We start from the raw sequence: 25,207 nt of genomic DNA, 5'->3' as shown, positions 1-25,207 counted from the left end.
TGTCTTATATATATTAGAGTCTCATGCATTAAACTAAGTTCCTTATGATTTTATAACATACAACATTAGGTACAAAACAGAAAAAGCAATGTTTACAGATCTTGTTTGCAACTTTGCATATCTGCTTCTAGGCTTGCCTAAAGTCTTTGTTCACAAAATATAGAATACTTTTTAAAATGTGAGTTACAAATAATGAAATAAAAATGCAAACATTAAGAGTCAGTGTATGTTAAATATTATCAACGAAAAAGATTACTGGAGTTCTCTAAAAAAAAAAGAAAATCAACCCAATAAAAATAGTCAGTTTTTTAAAGGGAAAATTAGTGACCTGTTTTGTGTAAAGGGCCAGATAGGAATTACTTTAGGCTTTGTGCTTCATAGTGTTTGTCAACTATCCAACTGTGTTGTGGGAGAAAATATAGTCAAGAACAATATGTAAATCAACAAGTATAGTTGTTTTTAATAAAACTTTGTTTACAAAAATAGATGGTAGAACAGATCTGTCCCGTAAGCCACAGCCAGCTCCTGTTTAAAGAAATTTTTAAAAAATGCTTACCAGATTTCCTTTGTCGTCGTCCCAACAAGTCTGTAACTGCTTTTCGGAATTTTTTTGCTTCTTCTTCATTGGCAAAATTAAGAGCAACTTGACAGGTCTGAAATATTTTCAACAGAAAAGGTAAACAACAAAACCTATAAATTAAGCTTTATTTAACAAAAAAGTTAATAACCAACAAAAGTACATTTCTGAAGAAAGCAACCTTACTTTATTAGCACACAAGAACTTAATCACTTGAATAATTTAAGAAGGCAAAAAGCATGGAGAAGGTAGAGTAAAAGACTACTATTATGTTACAGTAGACACTCAAATGTTAAACTGATGCTTCATCTTCAATAAAAAAAAAAAAGAGTGAACAGAATTTGATCCTTCAATAGAGCTCTGTAAACATTTGGATTTGAAAAGGCAAACACTAGAAACACTGATCAAATGCAGATCAACTCTTTCTTTTTTATGATTTTATTTTGCAGCTTAATTACAGGTATTCACGTACATTATTAAAAGTGTGAGAACACACTTGACATTATAATGGCATTTAGTCCACACTTTTATGTATGTACATATATTTACATACAATGACGAAAAATGTGAAAAATAACAAAGAAAGAAGAAAATACATTTTGAAAAGACAGATATATCATCTAATCCAACCTTTTATTGTAGAAAATCTAGGAAATACAAATATGCAAACAAAGAGTATTAAAGTCACTCAATCTAGTCCTCCCTCAGACAACTCCTGTGAGTATGTAGTACAAAAATCATTTTAACATTGTCCCCCAGTATGTTGCTGTTGTTGTCATTGTTTAGTTGCTAAGTTGTGTCCATCTCTTTTGTGACCCCCATGGGCTGCAGCCCTCCAGGCTCCTCTGTCCATGGAATTTCCCAAACAAGAATACTGGAGTGGGTTGCTATTTCCTTCTCCAGGGGATCTGCCCAACCCAGGGGTCGAACCCGCATCTCCTGCAGTGCAGGTGGATTCTTTACCCCTCACCCACCAAAGAAGCCCTGTTCCCAGGTACAGGCAATAAATTTTTAAAATTCTGTTTCCCCTGTCTCACTTTCCCTGGTGACTCAGACAATAAAGAATCTGACTGCAATGCGGGAGAACTGGATTCAGTTCCTGAGTCAGGAAGATCCCCTGGAGAAGGAAATGGCTACCCACTCCAGTATTCTTTCCTGGAGAATCCATGGAAAGAGAAGCCTGGTGGGCTACTGTCTATGGGGTTGCAAAGAGTTGGAGAGAAGTGAACAGCTAACACTTCATTTTAGTACTCTTCTAGGCCATGAATTATTCTTTCACAAAATAATTTGTATGGCAATATAATCTTCAATATTTAAAAGTTACCATGGATTAGGGGTTTCATTTTTATAGACAGGAAAACTAAAATTCAGAGAGTTAAACTATTTGTCCAAAATCACACAGACAGGTTAAAACTATATAAGACAGAGAAGATGAAAAAGAAACCTCTTCTACATGCCAAATTACATTTACATTCCTCTCGGAAACCTTTTTTTTCCCTTAAAATCTTAGCCATTGCTTCCTATTAAGCCGTAATATCTGTGACTAGGCTTTTAAAAGTAAAATAACTCCTTATATTTTATACAATGGATTTACACAAAAAGCACATACTTTCCACAGACAAATGTAAACGCAATTACACTAAACAGGGAAATAAAGGAAATATGACTTACATCTCCAGCAAAGGTATGAAAATATCCTCTAGGACTATTATATACAAAGTTATTGTATAGCTCTTGTTCCCACAATAGTTTCCCATCCTAGAAAAAAATAAAAGTTGAAATAAGAGTCACCAATAAGAAAACCTCTAGGAATCAAAAAAGAAAAGGAACAAAAATAAAGGAGATGACTCATATTAGGGCACTGTTTATATTAATAGCCTTTACACACAGAGCACATATATGTACAATACATAAACAACATATCACACAATTTAATAAGTAGCAACAAAACAGTAAATATTGGTTGTTTCTTTCATAAAAATTACATACCAAGTGAGTTGAACTCAGTATGCTAAGATATAATCTTGTTAGCCAAGCATTTCCAAATATATACTTGGTCAAATACATATCTAGAACAATTACTAGATCATCAATGTTAGAAGTGGTAAGATTCTTTTGTACATGCACTGATTATCAAAGCATAGTTCTATCAGCAGTATTTAGAGTGTACATATCAAGTATTACTGGATTTCATTCTTTTTTCCTCAATTCTGTAGACACTGAGAGGGTCAAATATGCCTTCTCTGTACTGTTCATTAACAATCTTTGAATTTCTAACTTTTGCAGAGTGGTCTCCTAATTAATTGATTTATTATTAATAAATTATCATTAATTCTCCAAAATTAATTCTGATTAATTAATTCTCCAAAAGAATTGATGCTTTTGAACTGTGGTGTTAGAGAAGACTCTTGAGAGTCCCATGGGCAGCAAGGAGAACAAACCAGTCCATCCTAAAGGAAATCAGTCCTGAATATTCACTGGAAGGACTGATGCTGAAGCTCCAATACTCTGGCCACCTAATGAGAAGAACTGACTCACTGGAAAAGACCTCGATGCTGGGAAAGATTGAAGGCAGGAGGAGAAGGGGACGACAAAGGATGAGATGGTTGGATGGCAACACTGACTTAATGGACATGAGTTTGAGCAAGCTCTGGGAGTTGGTGATGGATAGGAAAGCCTGGCGTGCTGCAGTCCATGGGGTCACATGACTGAGCAACTGAACTGAACTCCTAATTAAACATTGGTATAAGTACTATCAATCATGAGCAGAAAGAGAATGATGATTGAAGTGTACAAGGTTAAACTATGGTTAAGGGATCCATGAGTGACTGTCATATCGATAGCCTTAGTATAAGAAATATAATTAACCTTAATACCAAATGTGGCTAATTGTAAGTATTTAGCAATGGTTATCTATAATTGGAGATGACTGGTTAAGGAAATATAATCACAGCCCTATTCTGAAATGCAAGGTTCCACCTAGACCACCAATTCAAAAATATTTTAAAATGCTGTACACATGTAATGGGGCCTCCCTCATAGCTCAGTTGGTAAAGAATCTGCCTTCAATGCTGGAGACCTGGGTTCAATTCTTGGGTTGGGAAGATCTCCTGGAGAAAGAAATGGCAACCCACTCCAGTATTCTTGCCTGAGAATTCCATGGACAGAGGGGCCTAATGGTCTGCAGTCCACGGGGTCGCACAGGGTTGGACATGATTTAGCAACTAAACCACCACCACACACATTATGACCTTTATAATGGAATCCCCTTCTTCTCAGTGGAGTTCTATGTATATCTGCTTTCTAAATAGTGCTTCTCCTTGCTGATGAGAAATATATCAAAGGACTTAGGAGTGTCTTTTAAACTATGCATGTGTTCCCTACCCCCTAGAATTTGCTGCTATGGTTAAACTCCTGTTAGTAACAGGAGTACACCACATCTCTCAGCTGTCTTGAAGTATGTGAAATGGGTGTTACAAATTACTAATTTACAAAGGGCAGTGACTTAAACTTACTCTCAGGGAAATACTCTGCAACAGACCCAGATGGTCAGTGCACTTTACAAATAAATAAGCCGAAGCCCAGAAAAGTAAAGCAGTTTGATTACACCCTATTTAATCATAAGTACTGTCCAGGAGTTTAAAGTTAGTTTTTTTTTTTTTTTTGTAACTACAACCCTATTATACTTATTGCCACACATAAATATTAAGTAAGGAGGCTTACCCACAGAAAAGATTTTAAAAGATAAACAGAGACTTCATCTCAGCAAAAAGATGATTTTTACAGTGACTATCAGAGATGAATTCCTGACAAAGGGCATCCAATCTAAGACAAGGTGGATTTACACTTGAGACAGAGGGATACAAAGCTGGGAAAATCTGAATATACCTATGTTGAGAAACAACATAAAATAGGCAGCAAATACATTACTATAGATATTGTATAATACTTTAAATCCAGGCTGCAGTAAATAAGAACATACCAAGCTAAGATACACTTCTGTAGTTCCCTGCAAGAACTATATATGCTAGTCTGTGATGGACAGGATGGAATAAAAAGAGTATCATTAGAAAATAAGAGAATGTGGGCAAAGTCCAAATCCAAAAGAATAAAAACAGACAAACCAGCAAAACCTTTAATATGTGGACAGATAAAATGGGCAACTATTCACATTTGGCTTAGGGTTTACTGCCAATTTGATCACAATGCCCATGCTTCAATATCTCAAACCAAGCTTTACTCATCTAACATTAAGTATAATTTAAATATTACATAAAGGATAAACAAATCTATACTAAATTACAATTGAGGTAGAAAACCTAATCATCTACACTTTAAGTTAAGGCAAAACAAAACTCACCTTGATATCAAATATTCTTAAAAAATAAGATCTCTGTGGATTGTCCTTAACAAGACAAGCAACACCACTGCACTTCTTTGACCACATACAGTTCCGATCTGCTGCATATAACTGTACCACTGCCGAAGACATGGTCTGCAAAACATCAAATTTATAGCCATTAGATTAAAAATTACACTATGATAACTGAGCCCCTACTAACACCTTGAATGCAAGGAGACTGAACCAGAACCCCCTGCCAACCTGCTCCTAAATTCTGGACCCGAAGAAACAAAAACGTAATAAACATTTATCATTATTTTAAGCTATGTTTTGAACTAATTTCTTATGTAGTAATACATAACTAATACAATAACTATACTAAAAATAATTATTGAAAGTTAATATGCATTGAGGTTTAACATGTATAAGGAATGCGCTCATAAGCACTTTTAAATATAACGCAATTTTTATTACTATTAAAGCTTCATTTTATGCTTAAGAAACCCAAGGTTACAGAGGATACTTTGCCCAATATCACACAGTTGAGTAGCAGAATTGAAATTAGAATCCAGGCAATTTATAACTTCAGATCCTGTATTCTTACTCCCAGTACTATATACTATTTCCCAATAAAATGAAGTGAAAGTTGCTCAGTTGTGGTCAACTCTTTGCAACCCCACGGACTATACAATCCATGGAATTCTCCAGGCCAGAATACTGGAGTGGGTAATCTTTCCCTTCTTCAGGGGACCTGCCCAACCCAGGGATCAAACCCAGATCTCCCACAACTGCAGACAGATCTTTACCAGCCAAGCCACCAGGGAAGCCCATAAAATGAACATCTGAGCAACAAAGTAATAGCTATTAGTAAAGTCTGACTTCTATAAAATAGTTAACCCCTTAAATATAGGTACTAAGATTTATAGGTAATAAGCAAGATTTATGCTTATTAATTACAGTGCTGCTAACTTTGAACATATACTGAAAGATGAATTCTAACATCTCCTTTTTTAAAGATGGTAAAACTGAGGGAAAAAAAGATTTTAAGTGAAGTGCACCTGGCCACACTGCTTGAAAGCTATAATGAAGATATGGAAACGATCTGAGTGACTATTGTTCCAATTCTTCCATTACCCTTTTAGATGCACAGGAAAGGAGTTAATTCATTGTGTACAATGGATACCTTAGAACATGCATTAGGGTTTTGTAGCTACTACCTCCCTCATGACGATATCATGATACAATCGAAACTTTCATTTAATTCTAAATTAAGTTTCCTATATACTACAATTCATGGGGTCGCAAAGAGTTGGACACGACTGAGCGACTGAACTGAACTGATATACTACAATCTAACATGGAACTATTATTCAATTCCAATTTTTGTAAGAGTAATACACCCATTTACAGGTCAGCACTTATAAATCCTCTGAAAACAATAATTTTTTCTGACCCAGAAATCTTACTCCTAAACTAGAAATTAAGGAAATAATATAAAATAAAACTAAAATTGTATTTTTAATATAAATAAAAACAAAATATTTATATAAATATAAATTATGTTTTAAAAACAGAAGATATTTAAACAACCACAAATAGGAGACAATTATGACTTGGTACATCAGTTCAATGAACACTGGGCATTGTGAAAAAAAGACAGACTACATTAAGATTTAGAGATGAAACTGTTTTGGGTTACATAACTATGCCTGGGGAATGCCTTCTCTTGATAAGAGAATTTCAAAGACCAATTAATAAACTCAGAAATCAGTGTTCTGCTAGAGATCAAAATTTCAGAAAGACTTTCCCAGGTAACAGTGATTGATGATGTTTTTAACTTTTGCAGACCAAACTCATCTTTATATTTCATAGACAGCCATGAACAGGACACAAAGCAGCAGGAAAAATTCCACAAGAGCCAGTTGAAAAATTACGAAGACAGCTCAGAAACTAGGACACTGGGTTTTAAAAAAGTAGATTGAAGAATGTGGGTGTGCCCTTGGCCTGCTTAGAACATACCAGTGAGCTGTAAGTGTACAGTTTTAACATGACACCTCCACAGGCACTGTGACCCTAAACCCCTAGCATTGAAAATATCAGAAAAAAAGATTTTGTATCTATTAACCAAAGATGTTAAAAATCAAGTTGAAAACTTAAAAAATCAGATGAGAAAACTTGTTTTCCAAGGAAAATTCATATAAATTCCAGCTCTTTTAATATGGTGCTATAAAAATGTGGTTATTTCTAAAAAGAAAAACAATTAGGAATTTAAATACCAAGAAAAAGTCCTAAGAAGCTTCTGACTTTATTATTTAACTAGAAAACAAGAAGTTACAGCTTGCAAAAGAAAAAAAATGTATTATTAAAGAGTTTGAAATTCCGTTATGGAAATTCCCTTGTCAAAGGAACAAACATTAACAGTGCAAAACACTGTCTGGGTGTATATATGGACTTAATAACAATCACAAATACCCCCAAATCTCATTTAAATATTTACATAAATGTAAACCAAAATCTAAGATCTGGCAAACAATTTTATATTCTCTACACAAGTATGGTTGGTGTTATAAACCTTAGTCTAAAACAATTTACAAAATTGTAATAGTAAAGAACACAACTAATATGCAATTTTCAGTAATACAATTTTTAAAATTTGGTACAATGTTACTGTCAGTCTAAGTGTGCCTATTTCATTCCTTCTTAAACTGTCAAAGTCTGAAAACTATATATTACAGCACCTTATAAAAGCCTTTTCTGATTAATTCAGAATAATTATAAAGACTAGCATAACATTTAATATACAAATGCCAGAAATAATAAAAACAGTGACTATCCCTAAAACTCTAGATTGACAGTGGCTTAATTAAGTTTTTAAAAACATTCCTTCCATTCCTTTAATTACAGCTAATCAACTCAACTACTTCTTGTCTTTCATAATCAAGAAGGTATTCTTGAAAAACAACCTATGGACAAGTGCTTAGGAAAGGAAATCAGTCTGTTTCTTAAGCTCAATAATGTTAGGGTGAAAATTTGTTAATAATTAAAAGAAAAAAAAGTACTATATCAACTTTCGTAGAAACAGAATCTGACCTATCTCACGCATTGCTGACATTTTAGTGCTGAGTTATTCCAACAGTTCGTCAGTCCTCAGAACTTTTACTGTCAAGGACAGAAATAAAATGGAGGATGAATTCTGGGATGTGAATCCCTACCACTGTCCTTCGGCAGGGCACTTCCACTTCTCTGGGGTTGACTGCAACAGTCAAGAAGCATTTCCCTGATTCTCTAGGTTGAAATGACTGCTTTTCCTTCACGTTTCTAGAAACACAATATCCTGTTTAAAATCTTGTCACATCACACATCTTATTCTAAAATGGAATAATTTTCTAAATTGATTATTGCTGCTGTTGTTGCTGCGTCGCTTCAGTCGTGTCCGACTCCGTGCAACCCCATGGACTGCAGCCTACCAGGCTTCTCTGTCCATGGGATTCTCCAGGCAAGAACACTGGAGTGGGTTGCCATTTCCTTCTCCAAAATTGATTATTAGTAGACTGTAATTCCCTTAAGTACCTAAAAGTTTTATAATCTATATTCTACTTCACCTGTACTTTGCCCAAGTAAGCAAACACATGTTAAATTAAAAATTACATAGTATGATTTTGATAATGATACTATGATAATGCAAAGAGATTGACCTTTTTTTAGGATACAGATCCTCAAATATTTGGGGCATCATATCAGCAACTTATTCTCCAGTGATTCAGAAAATAATAATATGCATATACATACACATAGAGAAAACCATGGTAAAATGCTATAAACACTTGACAAACATGTTGGAAGGGTAAATAGGAATACTTTGTACTGCATTTACAACTTTTCTGTAAGTATGAAATTATCTTGAAATAGACAAAGTTTAAAGCATAAATGATTCATAACAAGGGGGGGATTGTTTATCCCCTTCCACAGTCAGGACAGTCCTAGGAAGCAGGCTCTCTTCTCAGAGTCAATGCTACCTCCCCACACACACTAGCAACTGCAGAGACCCAAAACTAAGGAAAATGCCACTTCTTCAGAGTACCTCTATATTAACACTTTGTTAAAAGGGGTTTCATCTTGAATAAGACTCAAATCACACTATCATAACAACCACATTATATAACAGGTCAGAATAAGAATTTTAAGAAAACAGACGTTTATTTATTATAGAATCAGATGACAGGGAAAAGACTAAAAAATATCAGGACTTACATATCCTTGCTTGACAATCAACTGTCTACAACAAGTACTATGATGTAATACTTAATAATTGTCTACAATGATTATTGTTTTATTAATGAAAAAAATACAATGGTGTTAAAAAAAGTTCAGACATTTTCAATGAATATTAAAAATAAACTGTGAAAAAAGAAATCATTTGACTGAATAAATTGAAGTCTTCTCTGCAATCCCAATGGTCTAGATTACTAGTCAAAACATTTCAGCTTTTTTTATGTGCATTTGTAGCCCCAAGTTCCTAAATCTAACTCGCAAAAATTAATGCTAAGTTTTCTTATTACATAAAAGCTAAGCTTTAAATATATTCTTACTGTGATGACATATTTATATGAAATGCCCCATTATTGTCCTGAACATGAAATTTTAATATGAAACATAAATGGAATATTAAAAGTTAAGAAAGATAAGGAGTTTGGTTGTTTCTCCATGAAAAAAATTAACTATAAAAATTTGAATTCTGATAATTAATTATACAGTGATCTCAAAGAGCAATTTCCTAAATAATTAACTTATAATAACACTTTTGTTCCATGGTAACCTAACAACCCAATACAGAAACCACCCATTTGAAAAATAGAAACAAGATTAGTAAGTGGTAAATAAGAGTAAAAATCATAGAAAAAGAAAGCACAAATAATTCATTCCGGAAAGAAGAGATTTTTTTTTTTTTTTAAGAAGAGATTTTTTTTATCACCTGGTAATTTGCACAATGAGAAATAACCAGAAAAAGAAAAAAAAAAAGAGAAAACGGTAGAAATTAAAAAAGCATGTATCAAAGACAGAAGGCTCCACAAAGAACAGTATTTAAAAATAAAAAAAACAAACAACGCTGAGGACTGGAAAAGGAGGAATATAAAAGTAGTAACAAACAATCTCAACAGTGAAGGAAAATGGAGCCAGATTAAAAACAGCTATTGCCTTAGGATGAGGCACAAGCACTAAGGTCTTACTAGCTATTTAAAAAACTGGTGCTGGATGTATTTATTCATCAAATGTTTATTGAGCACCTATTCATTTCAGTTCAGTTCACTTCAGTCGTTCAGTCCTGTCCTACTCTTTGCGACCCCATGAACCACAGCATGCCAGGCCTCCCTGTCCATCACCAACTCCCAGAGTCCACCCAAACCCTTGTCCATTGAGTCAGTGATGCCATTTAATTATCTCATCCTCTGTCGTCCCCTTCTCCTCCTGCCCTCAATCTTTCCCAGCATCACGGTCTTTTCCAATGAGTCAGCTATTCACATCAGATGGCCAAAGTATTGGAGTTTCAGCCTAAAAATCAGTCCTTTCAATGAACACCCAGATCTGACCTCCTTTAGGATGGACTGGTTGGATCTCCTTGCAGTCCAAGGGACTCCCAAGAGTCTTCTCTAACACCACAGTTCAAAAGCATCAATTCTTCGGCGCTCAGCTTTCTTTACAGTCCAACTCTCACATCCACACGCGACTAATGGAAAAACCATGGCCTTGACTAGATGGACCTTTGTTGGCAAAGTAATGCCTCTGCTTTCCAATATGCTGTCTAGGTTGGTCATAACTTTCCTTCCAAGGAGTAAGCGTCTTTTAATTTCATTGCTGCAGTCACCATCTGCAGTAATTTTCAGTTCACTTCAGTTGCTCAGTCGTGTCCAACTCTGCAACCCAATCAATCACAGTATGCCAGGCCTCCCTGTCCATCACCAACTCAAAGAGTTCACTCAAACTCATGTCCATCAGTGATGCCATCCAGCAATAATTTTGGAGGCCCCCAAAATAAAGTCAGCCACTGTTTCCCCATCTATTTGCCATGAAGTGGTGGGAATGGATGACATGATCTTTGTTTTCTGAATGTTGAGCTTTAAGCCAACTTTTTCACTCTCCACTTTCACTTTTACCAAGAGGCTCTTTAGTTCTTCTTCACCTTCTGCCATACAGGTGATGTCATCTGCATATCTGAGGTTATTGATATTTCTCCAGGTAATCTTGATTCCAGCTTGTGCTTCCTTCAGCCCAGCGTTTCTCATGATGTACTTTGCATGTAAGTTAAATAAGCAGGGTGACGATATACAGCCTTGGCGTACTCTTCTTCCTATTTGGAACCAGTCTGTTGTTCCATGTCCAGTTCTAACTGTTGCTTCCTGACCTGCATACAGGTTTCTCAAGAGGCACGTCAGGTGGTCTGGTATTCCCATCTCTTTCAGAATTTTCCACAGTTTATTGTGATCCACACAAAGGCTTTGGCATAGTCAACAAAGCAGAAATAGATGTTTTTCTGGAACTCTCTTGCTTTTTCCATGATCCAGTGGATGTTGGAAATTTGATCTCTGGTTCCTCTGCCTTTTCTAAAACCAGCTTGAACATCAGGAAGTTCACAGTTCACGTATTGCTGAAGCCTGGCTTCGAAAATTTTGAGCATTACTTTACTAGCGTGTGAGATGAGTGCAATTGTGCGGTAGTCTGAGCATTCTGTGGCATTGCCTTTCTTTAAGACTGGAATGAAAACTGACCTTTTCCAGTCCCGTGGCCACTGCTGAGTTTTCCATATTTGCTGGTATATTGAGTGCAGCACTTTCACAGCATCATCTTTCAGGATTTGAAATAGCTCAACTGGATTTCCATCACCTCCACTAGCTTTGTTCGTAGTGATGCTTCCTAAGGCCCACTTGACTTCACATTCCAAGACATCTGGCTCTAGGTGAGTGATCACACCATCATGATTATCTGGGTAGTGAAGATCTTTTTTGTATAGTTCTTCTGTGTATTCTTGCCACCTCTTCTTAATATCTTCTTCTGTTAGGTCCATACCATTTCTGTCCTTTATTGAGCCCATCTTTGCATGAAATGGTCCCTTGGTATCTCTAATTTTCTTGACAAGATCTCTAGGCTTTCCCATTCTATTGTTTTCCTCTATTTCTTTGCATTGATCGCTAAGGAAGGCTTTCTTATATCTCTTTGCTATTCTTTGGAACTCTGCATTCAAATGGGTATATCTTTCCTTTTCTCCTTGCTTTTTGCTTTCCGTCTTTTCAAAGCTATTTGTAAGGCCTCCTCAGACAGCTATTTTGCCTTTTTGCCTTTTTTTTCTTGGGGATGGTCTTGATCCCTGTCTGCTGTACAATGTCACGAACCTCCGTCCATAGTTCATCAGGCACTCTGTCTATCATATCTAGTGCCTTAAATCTATTTCTCACTTGCACTGTATAGTCATAAGGGATTTGATTTAGGTCATACCTGAATGGTCTAGTGGTTTTCTCCACTTTCTTTCAGTCTGAATTTGGCAATAAAGAGTTCATGATTCAAGGCACAGTCAGCTTCTGGTCTTTTCTGCCGACTGTATAGAGCTTCTCCATCTTTGGCTGCAAAGAATATAATCAATCTGAGCATCTATTAGGTTGGTGCAAAGATAACAGCCGTTTTGGACCATGAATTTTAAACCATTATTCAGTTCAGTTCAGTCGCTCAAGTCGTGTCTGATTCTTTGCAACCCCATGAACCGCAGCACACCAGGCCTCCCTGTCTATCACCAACTCCTGGAGTTCACCAAACCATGTCCATTGAGTCAGTGATGCCATCCAACCATCTCATCCTCTGTTGTTCCCTTCTCCTCCTGCCCTCAATCTTTCCCAGCATCAGGGTCTTTTCCAATGAGTCAGCTCTTCACATCAAGTGGCCAAAGTATTGGAGTTTCAGCTTCAACATCAGTCCTTCCAATAAACACCCAGGACTGATCTCCTTTAGGATGGACTGGTTGGATATCCTTGCAGTCCAAGGGACTCTCAAGAGTCTTCTCCAATACCACAGTTCAAAAGCATCAATTCTTTGGCACTCAGCTTTCTTTATAGTCTAACTCACATCCATACATGATCACTGAAAAACCATAGCCTTGACTACATGGACCTTTGTTAACAAAGTACTGTCTCTGCTTTTGAATATTCTGTCTCAGTTCAGTTCAGTCGTGTCCGACTCTTTGTGACCCCATGAATTGCAGCACACCAGGCCTCCCTGTCCATCACCAACTCCCGGAGTTCACTCAGACTCATGTCCATCGAGTCAGTGATGCCATCCAGCCATCTCATCCTCTGTCGTCCCCTTCTCCTCCTGCCCCCAATCCCTCCCAGCATCAGAGTCTTTTCCAATGAGTCAACTCTTCACATGAGGTGGCCAAAGTATTGGAGTTTCAGCTTTAGCATCATTCCTTCCAAAGAAATCCCAGGGCTGATCTTCAGAATGCACTGGTTGGATCTCCTTGAAGTCCAAGAGACTCTCAAGAGTCTACTCCAACACCACAGTTCAAAAGCATCAATTCTTCGGTGCTCAGCCTTCTTCACAGTCCAACTCTCACATCCATACACGACCACAGGAAAAGTCACAGCCTTGACTAGCCGGACCTTTGTTGGCAAAGTAATGTCTCTGCTTTTGAATATGCTATCTAGGTTGGTCATAACTTTCCTTCCAAGGAGTAAGCGTCTTTTAATTTCATGGCTGCAGTCACCATCTGTAGTGATTTTGGAGCCCAGAAAAATAAAGTCTGACACTGTTTCCACTGTTTCCCCATCTATTTCCCATGAAGTGGTGGGACCGGATGCCATGATCTTCGTCTTCTGAATGTTGAGCTTTAAGCCAACTTTTTCACTCTCCATTTTCACTTTCATCAAGAGGCTTTTGAGTTCCTCTTCACTTTCTGCCATAAGGGTGGTGTCATCTGCATATCTGAGGTTATTGATATTTCTCCGGCAATCTTGATTCCAGCTTGTGTTTCTCCCAGTCCAGCATTTCTCATGATGTACTCTTTATATAAGTTAAATAAGCAGGGTGACAATATACAGCCTTGATGAACTCCTTTTCCTATTTGGAACCAGTCTGTTGTTCCATGTCCAGTTCGAACTGTTGCTTCCTGACCTGCATACAGATTTCTCAAGAGGCAGGTCCGGTGGTCTGGTATTCCCATCTCTTTCAGAATTTCCCACAGTTTATTGTGATCCACACAGTCAAAAGCTTTGGCATAGTCAATAAAACAGAAAAGATGTTTTTCTGGAACTCTCTTGCTTTTTCCATGATCCAGTGGATGTTGGCAATTTGATCTCTGGTTCCTCTGCCTTTTCTAAAACCAGCTTGAACATCACGAAATTCATGGTTCACATATTGCTGAAGACTGGCTTGGAGAATATGCTGTCTAGGTTGGTCATAACTTTCCTTCCAAGGAGTATAACTAGGCTCAAACACATCTTTATTAATTAAAATGGAAATCGTTACAATCAACACATTTCCACCAATGGGAAATAGTTTATTCATTCCTGTGCATAAAAATCCGTGCTTTAGGATTCACCAAACTCTTGCAAAGCATTTTCTGCATCCTGCTGGTTGTGGAAGCATTTTCCCTGCAAAAAGTTGTTGAGATGCTGGATCTGTTAAGCGAGAGCTTAGATGAATATGGGACTTCCCTGTGGCTCAGCTGGTAAAGAATCCACCTACAATGCAGGAGACCCAGTTCAATTCCTGGGTTGGGAAGATTCACTGAAGAAGGGATAGGCTACCCACTCCAGTATTCAGGCCTGAAGCATTGCAAGGACTGTATAGTCCATGGGGTCCTAAAGAGGTGGACACAACTGAGTGACTTTCACTCACTCACTCAGATGAACATGGTGGATGAGGAGGAACTTCGTGGCCCAATCTGTTCAACTTTTGAAGCACTGGTTGTGTGACACATGGTCAAGCACTGTCCTGGAGAAGAACTTGGCTCTTTCTGTTAACCAATGCCAGCTGCAGGCCCTGCAGATTTCTGTGCATTTCATCGATTTGCTGAGCACACTTGTCAGATGTAATGGTTTCGAGAGCATTCAGAAAGCTGTAGTGGATCAGACCGGCAGCAGGCCACCAGTGACCATGACCTTCTTCTGGTGTAAGTTTGGCTTTGAGAAGTGCTTTGCAGCTTCTTCTCAGTCCAGTCACTGAGCTGGTCTTTGTCCGTTGTTGTATAAATCCATTTTCAACGCATGTCACAATCCCATCAAGAGATGGTTTAGTGTTGATGCATATAAAAAGATGACACTTCAAAATGACAACGTTTTTGATTTGTGGTCAGCTTTGCAGAAGGCAGTGGCACCCCACTCCAGTACTCTTGCCTGGAAAATCCCATGGATGGAGGAGCCTGGTAGGCTGTGGTCCATGGGGTCGCTGAGAGTCGGACATGACTTAGTGACTTCACTTTCACTTTTCATTTTCATGCATTGGAGAAGGAAATGGCAACCCACTCCAGTGTTCTTGCTTGGAGAATCCCAGGGATGGGGGAGCCTGGTGGGCTGCCGTCTATGGGGTAGCAGAGAGTCGGACATGAATGAAGCGACTTAGCAGCAGCAGTTGCAGCCATGACATTAAAAGATGCTTACTCCTTGGAAGGAAAATTATGACCAACCTAGATAGTATATTGAAAAGCAGAGACATTACTTTGTCAACAAAGGTCCGTCTAGTCAAGGCTATGGTTTTTCCAGTGGTCATGTATGGATGTGATAGTAGGACTATAAAGAAATCTGAATGCTGAAGAATTGATGCTTTTGAACTGTGGTGTTGGAGAGGACTCTTGAGAGTCCCTTGGACTGCAAGGAGATCCAACCAGTCCACCCTAAAGTACATCAGTCCTGAATATTCACTGGAAGGACTGATGTTGAAGCTGAAACTCCAATACTTTGGGCACCTGATGCGAAGAGCTGACTCATGTGTAAAGACCCTGTTGCTGGGAAAGATTGAGGGCAGGAGGAGAAGGGGACGACAGAGGATGAGATGGTTGGATGGCATCACCGATTCAATGGACATGGGTTTGGGTGGACTCCAGGAGTTGGTGATAGACAGGGAGGCCTGGCATGCTGCGGTTCATGGGGTTGCAAACAGTCGGACATGACTGAGTGACTGAACTGAACTCAACATAAGGTACCCACTTACTGAGCTTTTTTTTTAACCTTTCCAATTTGCTTCAAATGTCAAATAACCATAGAACAGTCGACACTGAGTTCATCAACTCCTCATAGGAGTTTCAAGAGGAACAGCTTCGATGATTGTTTTCAAGTGGTCACTGTCAACTTCTGATGGCCAGTCACTATGCTCATCTTCAAGGCTCTCATTTCCTTTGCAAAATGTCTTGAACTACCACCACACTATATGTTTGTCAGCAGTTTCTGGGACAAATGTATTGCTGATACTGTGAGTTGTCTCCATTGCTTTATGACCCATTTTGAACTTGAATAAGAAAACTGCTTGAATTTGCTTTTTATCTAACATCATTTCCATAGTCTAAAATAAATATAAACTGCGAATAGTAAGTCATTAGCAAAAAAAATAAAGTGATAAATGTACATTAAAATGATGTATAATATAACCACATTTAAGAATGTATTCCAGTATCAAAGGCAAATTTCAACAATGAAAAAAATAATCGCATCAATGTAATAGAAACACAGGGTTGTGATAAATGGGGGTGGGGTGGGAATAAAAGGGGTGTTGAACACAAAAATGAATTACACACGTACTCCTGAAACATAAGTTCTAATGGGAAGCAGATATTAGTAACTATTACAAATGGTATGAAGGAAAAATCCAGTATGCAAGTAAAGTGTAAAAGCTACTCAGCATGAAAAGGTTTCCCTGAAGTGACACTGTACTTCAAGGGTGAAAAGGGATGAGTTGGGTGAGCAGAGTTTGCGGTTAAGTGGAAAGGAAGCAGCACCCTAGGTACACAAAGCAACAAAGACCCTACCGTGGAAGTGCTAGCAGAGTTTTAGAAGCTGCGTGGGGTGGGAGATAAGAGAGTGGTGTGGCATGAAGTTACAGACAATATTGAAACAACATCAAACATCCCTCTCTCTTAACGAAGGTGGGATGCTCACCTCAGTTAACCAAAGTTTAATGCTACCAGCTGAAACCTAAGCACTTTAATGACAAACAAACTAATAGGTGTATGTGTGTGTACAGTTTCTACTTTCACTTTCCTTTGCAAGTAACAGTTCTGAATGAGAGGGTAGAAAGGTAGGTATTTTGGTCACTGATAGGATTTGGGTATTCCTGAATCTTAAAGCCAAATTATCATCTGATACCCTTTCACCATGAATTTATCAAGCATATAATCCAACATGAGGTCACCTTGTTTGCCAAAAGTCATATATTGGTCAGCTCTGGATACATTTATTGTCTGTTCATGATACATGATACCCATGGATTCATCCCAGTTCCTATATTGTCCTATTTTTACCTTATCCATCTAAATGATTCTATAAGGAACATATACCCTTAATATAATTTTATTCCTCTACACATCCATTTGGTTTAAAATTTTTACCTTATTCTTGGGGAGGGAAGGGAGAGGATGGAGGCGGTGAAGATAGCGGAAAACAGAAGATTACCAGTGCAGGAGAGAAAAGGATTTTTATGAAAAGAGAAAATTCAACCAGATACATGTTCTATGCTCTAAGGAGTCAGGCGGATTTACTAGGAAGTCAGTTAAGTTTCGGAGAGGGCAATGGCACCCCACTCCAGTACTTTTGCCTTGAAGACCCCATGGACGGAGGAGCCTGGTGGGCTGCAGTCCATGGGGTCGTGAAGAGTCGGACACAACTGAGCGACTTCACTTTCACTTTTCACTTTCATGCATTGGAGAAGGAAATGGCAACCCACTCCAGTGTTCTTGCCTGGAGAATCCCAGGGACGGGGAAGCCTGGTGGGCTGCCGTCTATGGGGTCGCATAGAGTCGGACACGACTGAAGCGACTTAGCAGCAGCAGCAGTTAAGTTTTCGGGTCCTTTACTTCGAGAAGCCCCTTACAAGGCGTGGCTTATTTCTTTCTGAAGACACAGGAAGTAGCAGCAACACCACTCTCATTCCTAGGGGATCTTCTCCAGCTACTCCTTGAAGGTGATCTTGGTATATTTAACCCAAGGATGCCTTATCTCAATGTCTGTCCAGCCCCAGAAATGACCAGTCCCTTCCGGACCACATGATCCACCCAGACCCAATCTTAAACTCTGAGCAAAAGGATCTGAATAAATGCTGTCTAGCTCCCTGCTAGGGGTGGAATACTATGACCAAACTTCATGGACATTTCTTGGGGAGGGGTCAGTGGTCCAGCCACCTGAGATCAGAGAGATGTTTTTACAAGGCAAGAAGCACCCTCTAAGCAAAGTGTAGAAAAGTAGAGATGTGCTATTACCAGTAACTGTTTTCAAAAAATTCCTTTCAGCTTTACACCTATCAATAATAGGAAACAATAAATTCTGATCAAACATATTATGTAATAAGCAGGAGTCTTTTCCTGTAAAGTTACCAGGCAGTTAATATTCTAGGCTTTGTGGGCCATTCAGTCTCTTTCAACACTGTAGCGTGCAAACCCAGCTACAGGTAATTTGGAGGTGCTTGTATTCCAGCAGAACTTTATTTACAAATTCAAGTAGGCTGGATTTTTTTATAAAGCCCATAGCTTGCCAAGCCTTGGACAGAGGAACGTTTCTCTCCACAGAAAACATAAAATTGTTGTCATGTACACAGGTAACTGACAATATGTGGTCAAAAACTGTAGATAAAAAGTATTAAGGAGGTGTATCACTCAGTAATAGCAGAAATTACAATAGTAAGAATCTATTTTTCTGGATTTTGTAATCTTTATGGTATTTCTCATTTGTTGTAATTCTTTTCTACTTCTGTATTTAGATTTTAGACGCTTTTTTTTAAAGACAGCGTCTCCAAACTGTACAAGCTTCAGGCCCCAAGACCTGGATCAGCCTTACTTGGGGTGAGAAAATGATGCACCGATTAGGGCAACAAAATTCTGAATCCAAAAAAATGAACTATCTAAGCTAATATATTCCTTTTGCCAAACCAAACTTAAGTTATTTTTTACATACAATGATCTTACCCACAAAGAAAACTGCGACTGAGCAACTTCCAAAATACTACTGAATGAAACAGATCGAAAAGGCCAATGGTTATGTGTTTGGTGAGGGGAGCAAGGTCAGGAGGGAGGGCGCTCCTTTATAACCAGTTTTTCATATAACATTCTTTTTTGTTGTTGAGTCACTAAGTCATGTCCAACTCTTTGTGACCTCATGGACTGCAGCACACCAGGCTCCTCTGTCCTCCAAAATCTCTCAAGTTTGCTCAAATTCATGTCCACTGGGTCAGTGATGCTATCTCATCCTCTGCTACCCCTTTCTCCTTCGACCTTCAATCTTTCCCAGCATCAGGGTCTTTTTCAGAGTCAGCTTTTCGCATCAGGTGGCTCAAGTATTTGACTTGGGATCAAATCCAGGCCCCCTGCATTGGGAACCTGGGAGTCTTAGCCACTGGACCACGAGGGAAGTTCCATAACATTCTTAATAGATGATTAAATAGCATTTGCTTGAATTGAATGCCAGCTGTAATAGGGAAGCTCACAATTTAAGGTAAAAACTATCTCATCACTAAGCAACTCAGTTAGAAAATTCTTAATACTTAACTTAAACCTGGTTTTCTAGCAATTGCCACTTGTAGGTATTTTAACCTTCATGCATTTAAATACCCGTTGTGTGTTTGCTATGCAGTTGGTATGGTGCTAGCTGCATAGCTACAATATAAAACTGGAGATGTGTACTGTCCCCACTAATTACAGCATACTTAGTTCTGTACAACGCCAAGAACTCTTTCACTTCCAATAGAGATGTGCCCTCACAACCCTATTTCTCAGGTCATCTCCTTTTCAACTAAAATTTATTTTAATCATCATCATCTGATCTCACTTATGGATTCCTTATCAGTCTGGCTGCCCTTATTAGTCTGGTAAAATGAAGCAGATGATATTTAGATGTGGTCTCATCAATGTAGCATATTAGCAAAATGATGGGGGAAATAATTTATTCCCAATCACAGAAAGGAAAGCATGTATAGCCCCATTCTCATCTATCACACACTGTATGTTGAAGACACACGAGTTTGTTTTCGTCTAACTCATCACCCTTTCTCATATCCTCATCTTCCATTTCAATTCCATGCTCCCAAATGCAAACACCCTGTATCTCACCTCCTTTTACCTGGCTAACTCTGCTCATCTTTCAAATCTCAGTTCAGAGGTCACCTATGGACTCCCTTAAGTGTTAACACTTAACCTACTATTATAGCTTACTGTTTATAAGGATAAGCAACATGATCTTGTCAGATTCAGTCATCAAAAATAAGAGGGAGGAAGCAGTTCCTCTTTTCACTAGGTTTTACAAATAAGATTCTCTTCCAAAAAGTCAATCAACTGTTTAGGTAATTAAGGTCCTTAGGGCTTCCCTAGTGCCTCAGTGGTAAACAATCTGCCTGCAATGCAGGAGACCTGGGTTTGATCCTTGGGTCAGGAAGGGAATGGCAATCCACTCCAGTATTCTGGCCTGGAGAATACCATGGACAGTGGAACCTGGCAGGCTGTAGTCCATGGGGTCACAAGAGCAGGACAGGTCTGAGTGGCTAACACTTCCACTTTCAAACTACACAAATGAACAAATGATTGGGTTAAACATTTTTTGGATAGGAAATACTATCCAAAACAGTATTTGGATAGGAAATACTAAAGAATAAAATGGAATATAGAATTAAAAAGCCAACAAGAAGCAAACATGCTGAGAAATTTAAAGTTCATTTGAAAAAAACAAAAAGCCCTGAACAGGAAAAATTATGAGCACTGAGGTAGCTAGTACAGGGGTTTCCCCTTCAGTACTCATAGATAATAAGAACAGTTCTCCTGGAAGGAAGCCTAATGGAGTGCTTCCTTAACAAAAGAGTTGCCATAAATCCCCTACGGTACAGCCCATGCACTCAAAAAATAGAGGCAGGCATTACTCAAACTTGCTTATGTGGAACAGTAATAAATTTATATAGCACTGTAGTAAATTTATAAAGCACAGAGGAAAGTTTTTAGTAATCAGGAGGGATGAGAAATATATAATCAGATATACAGTGTAAAAGAAGAGCTATAACTGACTGGCAATAACTATAAAAAGTCTTACCATGGTCAAGATGAATAAATTCATAAGGTAAGATAGTTTGCATCCAACACAAGGAAATACAACACAGTAAAATATATGGTACCCAAAATGTTCACAGATAATCTAGCTTATTATATAGAAATTAAAATAAGTTCAGTTTGATGTATTTAAATTAGGGTAATGGAGTAACTCATTTTAGAAAGACTTCCATCAAAACTATTAAAATAATTCAAATCTTACATTTATTAAAACAAACCTTCAGAACTTTAAAACTACCCAAAATTACTCAGGCAACTAGAATTTTCTAGATCAGTTAAAAATACCTACTCAATTCATTAAATAAGCCACAGTTCAGCTATCAATGGGATACTAAACAGCTGCCTAAAAAAGAAATGAAGAGGCTCTTTAAGTCTAGATAACACTGTTATGTGAGAAAAAAGCAAAATATAAAATGAGTACAGTATAGTATTTGTGTGCAATAGTGGAAGCAAGAATAAATAATTTTTGTTGCTTAAATATGGGTGGTTGGTGGTTTAGTTGCTAAGTCATGCCCAACTCTGCCACCCCATGGACTGTAGCCTGCCAGGCTCCTCTGTTCACGGGATTCACCAGGCAAGAATACTGGAGTGGGTTGCCATTTCCTTCTCCAAAAGAAAAAGACACAGAAAACTAGTAACAGTTGCCAGTTGTTTATGGGTTTTGTGTGTGTGCATGGGTTTTATCAGGCAAATGCAGGATAGGATAGGACAAAAATATTTCTTCTCATACATTTAATTTTAAACTATGTAAATATTTTAGCTTTTCAAGTAATTAAATATTGATTTGAAAAATATACTCACACCAAAAAACACAAAAGACCTATTCAAGTCATATCATGGTACAAGTCTGAGAAAAATAAAAAAGATCATCTTTCCCGTTTAGAAACTATAACCAAGGAAGAATTTCTAGTAGTTTTCAAAAGTCTTTCCCCTTAAAAAAAAAAAAAAATTAAAAGAGAACATTGCTGAATAGAACATATTAGAGTGTCTAAAGCTATAAAGAGAAAAGCAAACTTTGGCTAGTACGGGGAGATAGCCTGTGTCTGTAATGAAGGTAAAGTCTATGATTTCTTTCACAGACTCTCTTTGAGTCTTCTGAACTCTTAAACGTGATTAATCAAGATAAGCAAGTTTAAAATTCAATCGACTATCCCCCACATTTGTTATAATATATGCAGCAATTCATAATTACCCAAGCTTTTAAAGGCAATCATAGGAATGTGCATACATATTTTATATATAAGCACATTTAATTTGCTTGACTTTCATATGTACAATCAAGCTGGGAGAAGGACATGCAAAGAGAAGCTTTAAGAGTAAGGAACAGTTTAAATTCAACATACAAGCTGACTTAAGGCCTTAATGTACAACATTTGAGACTCTCTTATACATTATACGTAAGAATCAGATAAGCAAAAAAAAAAAGGGGGGGAGGGATAGGCAAGACCTTTCCAAAGTTGTTTTTAAGATTTATACTTCATTACAGCTTCACCGGTGGCTCAGATGGTGAAGAAACTGTGTGCAATGTGGGAGAGCTAGATTCGATCCCTGGGTTGGGAAGATCCCCTGGAGGAGGGCATGGCAACCCACTCCAGAATTCTTGCCTGGAGAATTCCATGGACGGAGGAGCCTGGTGGGCTACAGTCCATGGGGTTGCAGAGTCAAAACATACTTTATTACAATTTCTTAAAAGACTTAAAAATGTAATGTAAAACATTAATAATGATCTAGTCAGTAATCAGAAAAATAAATTTACTCAATAAACCAGGTTTTATCCTCAGAAAACTCAATGTTGCTAGTTTCAAAGGGCAATTTTTATTCAAAATATGTGAGCCAGTATGTCTAACTCTGGTTATTATTACTGAAATTGAATGACCATGCATAACTAGATATTAGACTGCGATCCCTACAAAGGAGTCAGGTATTAAAAGGTATTTCATATTAGTTTTCCTTTTAAAAGAACTTAACCATTTAATAGATCAAGAACTTGTGGGTAGCAGGGGCAGGAGACAGAGGAGAATATGAGGATTTTACATAGTAAAAGAAGTTTCAGTATTCCTTGGTTTTCAGCAAGTGGCTCAATGAAAATAAAGAGAATCAGAAGGAAAAAAAACAAAACAAAACTTCCAAACACACACAAGACACTCTTCACACCTTTACCATCTTCAAATCTAGAATCAAAGTTGTAACTAAAAAACTGAAATTCCAATACTTTGGCCACCTGATGTGAAGAACGGACTCACGAGAAAAGACCCTGAAGCTGGGAAAGACTGAAGGCAGGAGAAAGGGATGACAGAGGATGAGACAGTTGGATGGCATCACTGACTCGATGGACATGAGTCTGAGCAAGCTCTGGGAGTTGGTGATGATTTGGGATGCCTGACATGCGGCAGTCCATGGGGTCGCAAAGAGTCGGACACAACTGAGCGACTGAACTGAACTGTAGTAAAGAGTAAACAATTTTTAAGAATGATGCCTAAAGGTTTAGGTCAGTGAGAGATCAAACCATCCTGGACTGTATCTTGGTTGGATAGTCACTAGCTTTTATCAATATATAATAAACCTACACTGCTGCAGGTGCTACTTGTTCCCAACCCCCAATACTTCTAATTGTTAGTGACCTGTTGCCTCTCTCCAGGGACAAGCACAGAGGCTACAGCTCTGTCAGTTTAGATTCTCTCCTGGAAATTTGGTTTTCCAAATGGAGTCACAAGACTAAGGAGTTCAGGGAGATTACTGGAGTTGAGAGAAGGTCCACTGACTCCTGTCACTATTCTCAGAGCCTCCCAGCCTCCTACTGTTTCTGAAATTTTATTGTTCAATTCTGTTTTGGAGTCCATGGGATCCTCTTGTAGCCAACACATTCCTTTTCCCTCAACATTAGCTGTAACATTTCCTTGACACAGCCAATGAAGCATTTATCACTGAATGATTTGTTATAGGTTGTTATGTGAGGTCTGCTTCACCAATAAACAGTTTATCTTCTAAAGACAAAGGCCATGTATGTACCCTCAGCCCTAGCAAAGTATTTCATATGCAGTGTGCACTCATTCACTGAATGAAATAAAAAGGATGGAAAGTCAAAGGATTCTTAGAATCATATTAATTATTGCTACATTATCGAAATTATTTTAAATATTTTTCAAAAAAGTAGTAACTGCTCATCTGTGGTATTTAAATTATTTTTAGAAGAATGACAGCAATTCTCTTCTTGGCACCTCAATTAACCATAAACATCTATATGACATGGTGAAAACCTTCAGTCTATGCAATGCCATTCCTAATATTTTAACTGCCACAAAACACAGGAATTTGCTTCCACCGCAATCTCTACCCACAGAAAAGGGGATCATACTTCCACCCACAGAAAAGCATACCAAAGTCAAAATATACTTTGAAAAAGAAGAATGCACTTTCCCCACTAATTTTCAAAGCACGTCAAGGCCAGTAAGATGAGCACAGAAGCAGGAAACAATTTCCAGTATGCTGAGTTAAATAAACAAACTATTTAGTGGTTTTTAAGTGAACCTAAAAAATAGACAGTGCTAATCTTTTAGCGTATACTCAATCCCATCCGTCTGGATCCAGTTCACATTTATAGACTACATCAACAGTAGAATATATGTTCTTTTCAAACTTACATGCAATAATCACCAAGACAGACCATATCCTGGGCCATAAAACACAACAATAAGGAAATCATACAAAGTATGTTCTCAGACAACAATGTAGAAATCAATATAACAAAGACAGTTGGAGATTTTCAAAACATTTGGAGATGAAACATACTTCTAAATAGCAGACGGATCAATGAAATCTCAAGAGAAATCTTAAAATATTTTGAACTAAGTGAAAATGAAAACATGAACTTACCAAATTTTGTGGAATGCAGCAAAAGCAGTGCCTAGTGGAAAATTTATAGCACTGAATGCATGTATGAGAAAAGAAAAAAAAAAATCTATAATCGATAACCTAAGTATGTACTTTGAGAAACTAAAAAGGAAGAGCAAAT

The 25,207-nt window shown here is 37.8% G+C and overlaps 1 protein-coding gene across 2 annotated transcripts in view; it reads right to left on the bottom strand.

Moving 5' to 3' along the window:
• Nucleotides 1-25,207, bottom strand: part of LOC102284135 (WASP like actin nucleation promoting factor) — a 79,384-nt gene that overhangs the window by 32,251 nt on the left and 21,926 nt on the right. For both annotated transcript variants that reach the window (XM_070369297.1, XM_005893450.3), the window contains exons 2-4: nt 4,938-5,072; nt 2,249-2,335; nt 557-653 (exon numbers count right to left, since the gene is read on the bottom strand). In XM_070369297.1, the coding sequence (XP_070225398.1) occupies nt 557-653; nt 2,249-2,335; nt 4,938-5,072 (319 nt within the window). The remainder of the gene's footprint in view (nt 1-556; nt 654-2,248; nt 2,336-4,937; nt 5,073-25,207) is intronic.

Source organism: Bos mutus, chromosome 4 (genome assembly GCF_027580195.1).
Source record: "Bos mutus isolate GX-2022 chromosome 4, NWIPB_WYAK_1.1, whole genome shotgun sequence".
Lineage (NCBI taxonomy): Eukaryota > Metazoa > Chordata > Mammalia > Artiodactyla > Bovidae > Bos > Bos mutus.
This window is presented reverse-complemented; position numbering and strand designations above follow the sequence as displayed.